The 13,347-nt window shown below is 40.2% G+C and overlaps 1 protein-coding gene across 1 annotated transcript; it reads left to right on the top strand.

The window, feature by feature from the left end:
* The first annotated feature begins 1,097 nt into the window (after positions 1-1,097).
* Positions 1,098-13,344, top strand: RNF139 (ring finger protein 139). Its single transcript, XM_037166424.2, has 2 exons — positions 1,098-1,627; positions 11,189-13,344. Exons 1-2 carry the CDS (start codon positions 1,447-1,449, stop codon positions 12,997-12,999), a joined length of 1,992 nt encoding a protein of 663 aa, XP_037022319.2. The 5' UTR covers positions 1,098-1,446; the 3' UTR covers positions 13,000-13,344.
* Positions 13,345-13,347: the final 3 nt, after the last annotated feature.

Raw genomic sequence — 13,347 nt, 5'->3', positions numbered from 1 at the left:
TCACTGGTGAGTAACTGCAACGGGGCGGGGCTGGGGACGGTGAGGCTACAACCTGGGGTTTACAATCATTTTAAGAAAGAGCAATACATTTGTAGAGAAGTGACAAGACAAAGGAAAAGATATTTAGGCTTTTAGAAGGTAAATAAACGTGTAGAGGAAACTAGTGGAAGATGATTAGTAAGGTTATAGTGGGTGATTCAGAGTATGAGTTACAGGTGAAGGAGAGGGGGATACCTTTACAGATGCACATTTATGTGCTACTTTTCAGGCAAAAGTATTTGGAGGGTGGTGGAGGCAAGAAAGCTCTTGTGTATGTGTTGGGGGAAGGGGTTTAAACTCTCAATTGCCTTCAGCTCAGAATAATCCTCTATCAAAGTGGCATACTTTGGGGTGGCATGTTCTGATCCAATTACTAAAAAACATAATAAAAGTTTGGCCTTTTATGCCCTTGAGGAAAGGGATTGCCTCGGCATGATTACCTAAAAGAAGACTAGAAATCGGAGACGGATGTGGGTTCTTGCCCTTAAGTCACAGCAGCCTTTGATATCAGCAGAATGTGGCCCATGAGTGTCCTCACTTCTGTCCAATTTGAAAGGAGGTGGTTCGGGTGGTGTGCAGACGGATAAGGGGTATGTTTCCCTTGGTAGCGCCTTAGCCGGCCTACGGCATTTAGTCCAGGGCCACAATCGCCCGCCGCTCCCTAGAACGCGCACAGCTACGTCTCCTCGCAGATATTTTCCCGGAACGCCAGTGGTTGTCAGGCCTGGCCTCCTGCTGCGATGGGGTAGGTCTGGCGGGCGGCGCCCTTCGGCTTTCCTCGGCTCAAGCACCTTGGAACCACGTATGAGACGCTTAATGGGCTCCAATAAAACAAGTTCCCGCCCGTGACAACCCCCCCAACTGAGCCCACGTCAAAGCAAGCCAGGGGACCACCCAGAGACCGAAGCGCGAGGTTGTCCCAAAGCGCTTGCGCCATGGGGTGGCGCCAAAGTCTCGAAGGCAAGCGGAAACCATGGCGACGCTCTGAGAGGTTTGCTACGCCGTACGTGATGACGACATGAGGAGCGTCCCAGCTCCGGCTTATGACGCGACAGCGACGTTGTCTCTGCGATCTCGCGTGACCGCGAGCGCAGCCTCTCAGCTTTGCAACGGCGGCAGCAACGGCCGAGGCCCCCGGGCGAGGTCAAGATGGTGGCTCCGCGGGCGGGGGAAGCGGTGAAAGGAGGAGGAGCCGGCCCTTAGCCAGCCGAAAACACCGACACCCAGAGGCCTCCGGGAGCCGCCGCCTGCTCCAGCTCCAGACGCGAGTGGGCGGCGGGGCGGGCCGTGAGAGAGACACAGTAGGGGGGGCGGAGTCGGCCGCCTCGGCCCCGCCCCTGGCCGCCGTCCCAGGTCCTGCTCCGTGCGGCCCTCCAGGGCCCGCCCAGCCCCGGGTGGCAGCGGCTTATGGCGGCGGTGGGGCCCCCGCAGCAGCAGGTGCGGATGGCCCGTCAGCGGGTTTGGGCGGCGCTCGAAGTGGCGCTCCGCGTGCCCTGCCTCTACATCATCGACGCCATCTTCAACTCCTACTACGATTCCAGCCAAAGCCGGTTCTGCATCGGGATCCAGATCTTCCTCCGGCTTCTGGGTAAGGGCGAGGGGGTGGCCTGCACCCCGGCAAGGCTCTGCTGGCGGAGACGTGCCTTAGGGAGCGGGCAGCCGCGCTCAGACCGTGGGTTGTGTGTGTGTGTGTATGTCAGAGTGAGAAAGTATGAGATTATATGTGTATGTGAGTGACAGGATGTGTGAGAGTGGGAGTGATAGTGTGAGACTGCGAGAATGAGAGACTGAGGCCGCGTATGAGACTGAATGTGTGAGATGACTGTGTGCGAGAGCGTGTGGTTGCGAGCGGCTGTGTGTGTGTGTGTATTAGGGAGAACCAGGTTCGTCCCCCTGGGGCGTCCTTGCGGGCTGGGCGGAGGCGGGGGGGGGGGAGGATGTGACACCAGCCTCCGCGATGACCGCAGAGCCGCGGTCTCAGCGGGTCGGCCCCTGTTCCTTTCCTTTTTGCACCTGAGTGCAGGCGGGGAGGAAGCCTGGATGTGCCAGCTTGCGGCTCTGCCTGCCGCTTCTCTTGGGGAATGAGAGCTGGCTCACACGTCCCATGCGACAGCCTTGGAAAGACAGCCACTCTGCTCGTTCCTGTCTGTGTGTGACCTTGGTCCTGTCGTGCTAAGGCCTGGGCCTCAGTTTCCTTCTTTCCAAAATGCAGAGTATGCGCGCGTGGTCACTTCTGTATCCACGGGGTCCCCAAGATGGTGAAGTGTCTGCGGTAAATGACACCCCCAAAACGAGAGAGACAGGATTTCAAACGTCCAGGCCTTGAAACCATTACCCCAAATCTTAATAACGAAGGCGGTATTTATAACGAGTCCTACAATTTTCCATGAATGAAGTAGAGGTATTTAAAGAAAAAACGTGGCTAGAGTGATGAGTCTTTTCCAAAAGACTTCTGAAAATCAGTTTTTGTTGTATATGGAGTGTTGAAAGCATCTTGTGTTTCACTCCCCATCTTCGCTGGCATCACCAGAATGAGAAGCATTTATTGTAAAAGAATTTTTAAGTGATTGAAACTTGGCAAATTTTGTTGATGAAGTAGTAAAGTTTTTAATAGGCTAGTGCTTTGGAGTATTGCTGAGGGCCACTGACACCAAGGTCCTTACCAGGCCGTTGTGAATTAGTAGCCAACTGTTGCTGCTTAATTCTGACAAAAGAATCATGGTGATGTTTTGTTTGTAGCAGTAAATAGCACTGTTTTACATGTTTGGTACTTTATTTTTGCGAAGCATTTTTAGTAGTAGTATCTGACCTAATATTTAACCTTCAAAAATCTCTCAGAGGTGGGTGCTGTTATTCTCATTTTGCAAATGAGAAAACCGAGGGTCATAGAGGTTATGTTTTGCTTTTGATAGAGAACAAATATCTAGTGGTTGCCAGAGTCCAGGCTTAAAAATCTTCTGACATCAGTGGTGGTCCACTTTCCTGCCCAGTACAGCTTCAGTCCAGGTACAGCATGGTGTAGTGGTGACCACATGCTAGATCTGAAAACTGACAGATGTGTACGAGCTGTTCTTTAGCACAGGGCTGGCTTATCAGTAACCCTCCAGCTGCTCCACACCAGCCATTCCTACACACTGCTGTAAAAGTGTAGTGCCCTGCCCTGGCTGGTGTAGCTCTGGATTGAGCGTAGGCCTTTGAACTATAAAGGATTGCGGTTTGATTCCCAGTCAGGGCAGATGCCTGGGTTGTAGGCCAGTTCCCAGCAAGGGACGCATGAGAGGCAACCATACATTGATATTTCTCTCCCTCTCTCCTTCCCTTCCCCTCTAAAAAATAAATAAAATCTTAAAAAAAAAAGTGTAGTGCCCTCAGCTAGGGCAAAAATGGAGCTGTGTGATTTTTGTAATGTACGCGAGTATCAAACACCTGAAACTAATGTGTTGTGCTCCTAATATAGTATTATGTCATGGTATATAATACTGTGTCAGTTCTACTTCTATTAAAGAATTAGCTTTAATCTTTTATACTTAACATATTTTATTTAATTCTGACAGTTCTGAGTTCATGTTAAAATAAAATTAATAAGAATGGGGCTGTTGGCTGAACAAGCCACCTGACTACTCAGTAGGTGTGATTTTGATTTGGAACCTCACTTGAAACATCCTACCTACTGTATTTTGTTGCCTTGGACAAATCTTTCCAAATGTGTGGTCACAAAAATAATAAAGATCAGTCTTAATAATAATTGAAAAATAAAGAAGTAGGGGAGCTCTTGAGAGGGTATTGTATTCCCGTCAGAAGTCACTCATGTGCAGTGACCAGCTTGGGTCAATGGCTTGAGCGTCATCCCACAGAGTCGCTGGTTCAGTTCCTGGTCAGGGCACGTGCCTGGGTTGCAGGCTGAGTCCTGGGTTGTTGGGTTGGGGGCAGTGAGAGGTGTGGATTGATGTTTCTCTTTCTCCTCCCTTTCCCCTCTCTAAAAATCAATACAATCTTTTTTAAAGAAGAAATCATTCGTCATGATCATAAGTGAGACTGACAGACTGCACCCTGCCCCGCTCCCCCAAAACCAGAGAGAGAGCAGAAGAGAACGGACTGAAATGCAGTGGCCGTCAGAGTTGAGCTTCAGGCAGGGGAGCTTTAGGGACAAGGAGTATTTTCCTTAATTAAATAGGTTGTGCTTTAAGAACATTAAACAAAGTAATCTGGTATTTTTTTTATACTCTGTCAGTGCTTATTCTTAAGAAACATGTTTAATGATTTTAGAGAAGGAAGGGGTTGGAGAGAGGAACATGGACTGGTTATCCTCCACGTGCCCTGACCCGGAATCAAACAGGCCACCTTCTGGTCCAGGCCTACCGGACGATGTTCCTACCACCTGAGCCACACCAGCCAGGGCCTTATTGGTACCTTTTTGGTTTTTATTTTTTTAAGATTTTATTTATTTATTTTTAGAGGGAGGGAATAATAGGGAGAGAACCATCTTTGTGAGAGAGAAGTCAATACAGGGCTGACTGGGGACGGAACTGGCAACCCAGTTATATGCCTTGACCAGGAATTGAACCCATGACCTTTTGCTTTGTGGGATGATGCCACACTGGTCAGGGATCTGTACTTTTTTAAAGATGGATTTTTTTAAAAAGATCTTTACCCTTTTAAAGTAATCATAGCTCTCCCATAGGGTGTTCAGGACAATAAAAGAGATAGGATATAAACCCTTAGTACCTGGAACCTAGTAAGGGCTATTTAAGTGTTAGCTATAGTAAGCTTGCTAGCTTTTAAAAAAAATTCTTAATACTTCAATTAAAACCACACTGTTAACATATATTTTGGTCTTTTGAAGGCATCAGTGAAGTGTTGGTGCTATTTATTTGAAATTTTGCTCTCAAAATGTTCTCTGGATATTCTCAAAATATTCTCACCAAAAATACAAAAAATTTTCCAAATCTGTCACCTGTCTGTTCCTTATATTATGTATATAATTATTAACTTTCACATTTGTAAGTGGTAAAGTTTTAAAAAAAACTGGCTTTGGTGCTAAAAAATTCATCCTGAATGAAAGCAAGTGTCTTAAGCATTTTAAGGCCTATTCAGTGAGGCATCCTCTGTTTTTTAAAGTGTAAAAAATACCAAAGGATAGTTAAAATTAATTGTTCTACCTGGTTACTTTTAATTGTAGACCTTTTTATACTTTATATACTGTTGTATATAAATCTCAAAACTTGGCAGTCTGACCTGTTTCATTAACGTGGTACAAAAATGGGCATCTGCTGGCGTGGCTCAGTGGATTGAGTGTGGGCCTGTGAACCAAAGGGTCACTGGTTGGATTCCCAGTCGGGTTGTGGGCCAGGTCCCCAGTAGGGGACTCCTGAGAGGCAACCACACCTTAATGTGTCTCTTCCCTCCTTCCCTTCCCCCTCTCTAAAAATAAGTAAATAAAATCTAAAAACAAATGGGCATCTTGAAGAATACACTTCCCCTCCACTACAATAAAGTACTAACTGTCCTTTCGTTTGGTATTAAACTAATGTTAGAATTTCAACAGGTTAAAAAAAAAGCGCCTTGTTTATTTGGAGATCCAAAATAAAATCATATCACAATATATAGAATACTTAAGAATATTAAGCTATTCTTAGGAGGTGTTAAATGCTAAATGAAATGCAGTCCAGTGCAGCATAATGCTGAATTAGCAAATCTGAGTCCAAGGCAGAAAATGCAAGCATAGGAGTTTATATTAATAGCATTACTCATATAATGATAATTCATTGAAGTGGAAAATCCTTTTTAAGCATAAAATAAAATGCAGAAATTACAAGGAAAATTTTAACAAATGGAAAACTGTTACGACAAAACTCTTTTAAAAAATTCTTAAAAATAGCACCCTGGAATAAAAACATCTGCATCAGATGAGATTGTGAAAGTTTTACTCCGTCAATAAGAAAAACTTATACTTCCAGAGAAAAATGGGCCCAGGGTGTAAGTGGTTCACAATAAATGAAATGCAGATGGTCAGTCAGCCTCATTTATGATTAAACAAATACAGTCAAAACAAAACTATACTTCTTAGATTGGTGAAGAGTTCAAAGTCTGAATAGAAACTAGTTTGCCAAAGCTATGGGAAACAGTTCAAGTTACACAGTTTTGGTAGCTATCACTTCTGTGTAAAGTCACCTGGCACTATCAACTGAAATTCATCATATTCCTTTTGACACATTTCATTTCTAAGAATTTGACCTAAAGATATAATGTACAAAGACTGTGTGGGCAAGGATATTCACTGCAGCATTGTTGGTAATAACAAAACAACAAATTGTTAATGTCTATTAAAAGGGAATCTGTTTTTGTATTCAGTTTAGCCATACAATAAACTTGTTGAAAAGAATGAGATGTAGTTACAGTGCAATAGAAAGAACTCAGAAAACCAGTGATGTGAAGAAACACAGTGAAGCAGTTGTAATTACGACCACATAAGGACAGATAGGTGTTCTGAGCAGTAACACTATTGACATTTTGGACAAGTCATTCTTTTTTAGGGGTTTGGGTGGGGCTGTTCTGTGAATTGTAGAATTTGTGGGGGGGGGGTTTCCTCCTCCTCAAGGATGTTTTTATTGCTTTTAGAGAGGAAGGGAGAAACACCAATAGGTTGCCTCCTTCACAGGGACTGAATCTGAACCTAGGTATGTACCCTGACCAGGAATTGAACCCCGAACCTTCTGGGGTGCAGGATGATGCTCCAGCTAATTGAGTCACCTGACCAGGGCAAATTGTAGGGTTTCTAACAGCATCCTCGTCTGCTACTCATTAGACACCAGTAGCACCCCACTTCCCCCAGCTGAAATTGCCAGAAATGTTTCTAGATATTGCCAGGTGACTCCTGGTGGGGAGAAGGGGAATAAGGTCCTGGTTGAGAACCACTGGGATACACAAAATAGACCAGTAGCACAGAATAGAAGCCCAGAAATAGATTACCCACGTATATAGAGAAACTTGATGTGTTTCAGAGGTAAACTGCAGTATGTTGAGGTAAATACAGACTATTCGATTAGTGGGCATTCAGTTATCCACATAGAAAAAAATAAAAAGTGATACTGGATCCCTGCCTCGTGTCAATATATGAACAGTTCTAAGTAGATTAATGCCTAGATGTGAAAAGCATAACGTAAAATTTTTTAGGAGAAAATATGGGAGAACATTTTTTTAAGAAAAAAAATGGGAGAACATTTTTTTAACCTTAGAGTAAGGGAAAAGATCTTTTAAAATATATAAAAGCAAATCTGTAAAATATTGATAAATTCAATGATATTAAAATAAAAAACCTCTATTAATCAGAAAAAATGAAAAGACTAGCCACACACCTGTAGAAGATGTTTGCATTACAGATAACTGACAAAGAATTTGTAGTCACAATATTTTTTATATGTTTGATTCATTAAAGGAAACCAAGTCCATAAATGGGCAAAGAAACTGGCAATTCAAAGAAATATTAATGGTCAGTAATTTGGAAGATACCCTCTTTATAAGTAATCAAAAATGCAAATTTTAATAGATAAAAAGCAACAGGAAAACCCATTAAGTAGGATCCTCTTTAAGTAAAAAAGCAAAAAAGAATATGAATTTATGAATGTGTTTGTTTATACAAAGCTTGGTTTATTCTTCATTTACTATTAGTAGGGATTGACTTCAGAAATCATGTTCATATTTTTTAAAAATAAAAACATGCTTAAAATCTTAGTTTACAAGCAAGATTTTAGTTTTATCTTACCAAGATACTTAATATACCCTTTTTTAACCTAAAAAGTTAAAAGTTTGATAGGATAACTTCATGCTATAGTGTATCTAGTATGCCTACAGATGACCATTTAAGTATTTTACTTTGTCTTGCATTTAATTTGTTGGGGCTCCCTTGGAAGAAAGGTAGTCCTAACATTTATTTCTGAGCTCCATCTTTATTCTGTACAGCACTGAAATGTCCTTCCACAGCTTGCTTTAGATTATGTTTTAACGGCATCTAAGGTAGTAGGAGAGTTGTAAATACTATGCCATGTTTCCTTCTCACTTTAGTTCTAAATTTCCAGAGAAGGTTAGGGTCTGAATGGACTTTCCACATAAAAGAGTTAAACACTTTGTTGTGTAGTTTGTTAGGGGATGGTTTGTTTTTGTTTGCTTACTTTTGGTAATCCAATTGTAAAGGCCCTGATACAGCTTCAAAGCTCCTGAATTGATTGATACCTGTTTCTTTTCTTACCTCAGAAACTTCAGTGAAACTAATCACTGGAAAATTGGATCCCTGAGTTGTGATTTCAGTTAATCCTATTCTCCAGTGTCCTAAGATGGTTTTTCTTTATAAAGCATCAATTATATATAGCTTTGATCACTTATGCAGGTAACTCTAAAGTGCTAGTAAGAACCACTATCCCTGGGCTTAATTTTCCTAGGTCTGTAGTCCCTAAAGGCCAGGAGGAGGGGATGTTGAGACTTGTTATATGGGAAGTTGACTTTTTTTATTCTCCCTGTAAAATGAGAGTTGATTCTTTCTGCATTCCATATGAAAGAAAAACTTAAGAACCCCATGTACATGCAAACTTTGCATAAGAATTAAACAGTTTTATACTATTCTTGAAACGGTTGGTCGTTTAATCATACCATCTTGAGACTATGATTTTAGTCAAGAAATAGTATCAGGTTGTTACTTGCTAGGACACATTTGAACTTTGCAATTGTAGTCTCACTACATTATTTGTCTATTACAGCCCCCTTTTTTCTTCCCTTGTTATATTTGCATAAAGCAAAATGGCACTTTTTCTCCAGACATTTCTAAAACCCAAATCATTCATTCCTTCATTTGTGTGTCAAAGTAAGCTTGAAGGGGGCAAAGCTATTAGAATAAAAAGGACTGGTTATAAATTACAACAAAGTTCATAAATATTCATTCACAAATAAAAATTATCTTGCCACTTTGTGAATGGCAAGTTGATAAAAATAATTTACAGTCCCTGCTTGACTTTCTCCCTTTTAATTAGTATAAACTAGAATTGAAATTACTGTGATTTTATTTTGACTTGATTGTTTTGTTGCAGGAAAAATAGATTGCTTTCCTATGTAGAGAAAAGAAGATACTCTAATTCTACTAATAAAAAAGCTCATTTTCTATTGAAAGGGCCTACAGCTATCAGCTCTTTGGGAGATTATCAGTGACCAGCTTGCTCTGGAAATCAGATGGTTTTTATGCAGAAATTTATGTATCTTCTAGGTGACTGTGTCCTTTGTTCTCCTTTTCACAAATGACCTGCCAAATTGGCACAGGATGAATTTTAAGTTCATGGGCATAGTCATTTTTTAGAGGCACTAGCTTTTTTATGTGTAATGGATTATGAAATGCCTCCACAGTAATATTTTCTTTTTTGATTACATGCTGAAATAAGTGGATGGATGGTATTTAATGTGGTGTTTGTCACTTTTTCTGTATTCCAAAGATTTGGTTTCTTAGCTTTGTCTTATCTGTTTATAAATTTCAGTTTCCAAGTGGGCTGTATTTTGTAGTTGCCTTTAAAAACATAATCTAGAATTCAACAAGAAACATTTAGTTCCCCAATGAGTGGAAACATTGCATTTGTTTTCTGCAAAATATTTTGGGATCCATATATGTACAAGGTAGAATTCTTGCTTGCTATCAAGGACATGCTGGTAACTACAATAGCAGGTAGTTTATGAGTATTAGGTAATTCACCCAGGTTCTGCAGGTAGGCTGACAGAACAGTCACTATCAGAGAAAGTGAGTTTATAAGATGGATAGGATTTGGACAGTCAGGGACTTGGGAAGTTGGTGGGGCCATCATGCCAAGCAGAGAAAAGTATCAACACAGCTGCAGTTAGAGCACAGAAGAGTTGTGCTTGGGGAAAGAAGTCTGGAGCTTTGGTATGTGTCTTGACAGGAGTATTACTGTAACTGGATCCTTGTTTGCTAGGACAAGAAATGTAGATTTTGGCTTATAGTCATTTCAGAGCTGCTACAGTATTTTGAGCAGAAAAATGAAGAAAGTAATATTGGTGATGGCTTGTAGATGGATTTGGACAAGGTGAACTTTTAGAGACTAATAAATAGGTTGATGTCACTGAAAAAAGGGAGATAATAGATGTTAGTAGAATTTGGTGACTATTTGTCAAGTTTGAGGGTGCAGGGCTAGAAGGTGCTATTAAGAAAACAGTAATGGTACCTTTAACTGAAATTGGAAATCACAAGGAAGAGCCTTTGGAGGCAAGTTAGGTTTTAGAAATTTTGAGTCTTGCAATTGTAATGTAGCAGTGGTACTAGAGGGATATTTGGATGTCATTTGCATGTTGAAACCTTGGAAATTCATTATTAACCAAACTTAAAAATTTGTCAGAGCACAAAGAAAGATGGTACTAGATACAAATCAGAGCACACATTGGTTAAAGTTTGGATTAGGGAAGGGGAGGATTTATTATCACTTTAAAAATTTTTTTGTTTTCTGAATGTTACTTTTATAACTTGAAGAATAAAAAGGGCTATTTGAAGAAGATTGAATAATGTATAGGAAAAAGGGAACTAGGAGAACATTTCTGAAATGTGCAAGGAAAAATGTAGAGGAAAAAAAAGCAAAATTGAATTTGGACCCAGGGGAGAATGCTCAAGTTTAAGAAGCGGGAAAAATAAGAGCCAGCAGGAGTTCACTTTGTGGACAAGGAGGAATAAGGTATAAGTATAAAACTGAAAACTTAAGAAAAGAATTCCAAGATTTAATAGGAACAAATGTTTACCATTTTAGTTGTTTTTAATTCTAATGTTTCTGTAATGGAATTACTGACGTGTTCTTTAAAGATTTTAAAACTTGTTAAAATGTATGTATCACTCCAAACTTATCTTGACAGTAATTTGGTAACTGGTGCATGGGAATGTGGCACTACTTGAATTACTTTGGAAACTAGAATTCTAGTAAGATTTTAAGAAATAATGTTTTCCTGTCTTGTTGAACTTTTACAAAACTTTTTATGGCCGTTAAGCCTTGTCTTGAGGCTTAATGGTTATAATTTTGAAAATGTTCACATTTCCTAATTATAAGACTAACTCTTAAAGGGTAAACATTATTAAAAGTTTCATTCAAATGACCTTTTTTCTCTTTTTTTTTAGGTATATTTTTATCCAGTATTGTTCTGATATTGTCCCAGCGATCACTTTTCAAGTTTTACACGTACAGTGCAGCCTTTCTGTTAGCTGCAACTTCAGTGTTGGTAAATTATTATGCTTCTTTGCACATTGACTTCTATGGTGCCTACAACACATCAGCTTTTGGAATTGAGCTGCTTCCTCGGAAAGGGCCCTCACTATGGATGGCACTCATTGTTCTACAGCTAACACTTGGAATTGGATACGTCACGCTATTCCAAATTCATTCCATCTATTCACAATTAATTATTTTGGATCTCTTGGTTCCTGTAATAGGCTTAATCACAGAGCTGCCATTACCCATCCGAGAGAGATTAGTTTTTACTTCTTCTTTGATTCTTATATTAAACACAGTGCTTGTCTTGGCAATGAAACTTAAGTGGTTTTATTATTCTACACGGTATGTTTATCTTTTAGTAAGGCACATGTATCGAATTTATGGATTACAGTTACTAATGGAAGACACATGGAAGAGGATTCGTTTCCCAGATATACTGAGAGTATTTTGGCTAACAAGAATTACAGCTCAGGCTACAGTGTTAATGTACATTTTAAGGATGGCAAATGAAACTGATTCCTTCTTTATTTCTTGGGACGATTTCTGGGACCTCATTAGCAATCTTATCATTAGCGGATGTGATTCTACACTAACTGTCCTGGGCATGAGTGCTGTCATTTCCTCAGTAGCCCATTATTTGGGCCTTGGAATATTGGCCTTTATTGGATCAACAGAAGACGATGACAGGCGGCTTGGCTTTGTAGCACCTGTTTTATTTTTTATTTTGGCTCTTCAGACTGGTTTAAGTGGGCTGAGGCCAGAAGAGAGACTTATTCGCTTGAGTAGAAACATGTGCCTTTTGTTTACTGCAGTCCTGCATTTCATCCATGGAATGACAGACCCCGTACTGATGTCTCTCAGTGCCTCACACGTGTCATCTTTTCGTAGACATTTTCCTGTGCTCTTTGTCTCTGCTTGCCTATTTATTCTTCCTTTTTCACTCGGTCGTGTTCTTTGGCATCGTTACGAACTGAACACATGGTTGTTTGCAGTTACAGCATTTTGTGTGGAACTCTGCTTAAAAGTAATTGTTTCTCTCACTGTTTATACGCTATTTATGATTGACGGCTACTATAATGTCCTCTGGGAAAAGCTTGATGATTATGTCTACTATGTTCGTTCAACAGGCAATATTATTGAATTTATATTTGGAGTAGTAATGTTTGGAAATGGGGCTTATACTATGATATTTGAATCTGGAAGTAAAATTCGGGCTTTTATGATGTGTCTTCATGCATATTTTAACATCTACTTACAAGCAAAAAATGGCTGGAAGACATTTATGAATCGTAGGACTGCTGTTAAGAAAATTAATTCACTTCCTGAAGTAAAAGGGAGCAACTTACGAGGAATAGGTGATGTCTGTGCAATATGCTATCAAGAGTTTGCATCATCTGCTCGTGTCACACGGTGTAATCACTATTTTCATGCACTTTGCCTTCGGAAATGGCTGTACATTCAAGATACTTGTCCAATGTGCCATCAAAAAGTATACATCGAAGATATCAAGAATAATTCAGATATACCTAACAACAGTGGATTTATTGCACCCAATGAGAATCCAGAGGAAGCTGTAAGAGAGGCTGCTGCTGAGTCTGACAGGGAATTGAATGAGGATGACAGTACAGATTGTGACGATGATGTTCAAAGAGAAAGAAATGGAGTGATTCAGCACACAGATGCAGCAGCTGAAGAATTTAATGAGGACACTGACTGATTAAAATAGCATTTACTAATCATTGAGGTTGTTAAATTTCAGTTCATCCAAAATGGAGTTAATACGCTTCACATCAGTGTGTAACCAAGCACAAAAACAGTATCAGTGTTGAATCTGTGAATGGTTTTCCGTTTACTGTGATGTGCTACTGTAAATATACCTCTTTAATTACTTCTGGTCTCTTTGGTGACCTATTTAAATTTGTGTACATTATTGTACATAGAATAAAATGTTTTCACATTTTTATGACAAAATTTGAACAAATAGCTTTTTAATAGATGTAATGATAATATGGTGCGCCAACTGTGCCAAAGATTCCTCAATGAAAGTGTGTAATTCATCGAACTC

The sequence above is a fragment of the Artibeus jamaicensis genome, unplaced genomic scaffold (assembly GCF_021234435.1).
Source record: "Artibeus jamaicensis isolate MK-2021 breed Jamaican fruit bat unplaced genomic scaffold, CSHL_Jam_final scaffold_916, whole genome shotgun sequence".
In the NCBI taxonomy this organism is placed as follows: Eukaryota; Metazoa; Chordata; class Mammalia; order Chiroptera; family Phyllostomidae; genus Artibeus; species Artibeus jamaicensis.
This window is presented reverse-complemented; position numbering and strand designations above follow the sequence as displayed.

What these genes read in the sequence shown, in the direction of transcription:
- RNF139 (XM_037166424.2), top strand. Translation starts at nt 1,447, where the DNA reads ATGGCGGCGGTGGGGCCCCCGCAGCAGCAGGTGCGGATGGCCCGTCAG. An exon ending in GATCTTCCTCCGGCTTCTGG is followed by an intron (nt 1,628 to 11,188) that starts GTAAGGGCGAGG and finishes CTTTTTTTTTAG; the next exon opens with GTATATTTTTATCCAGTATT.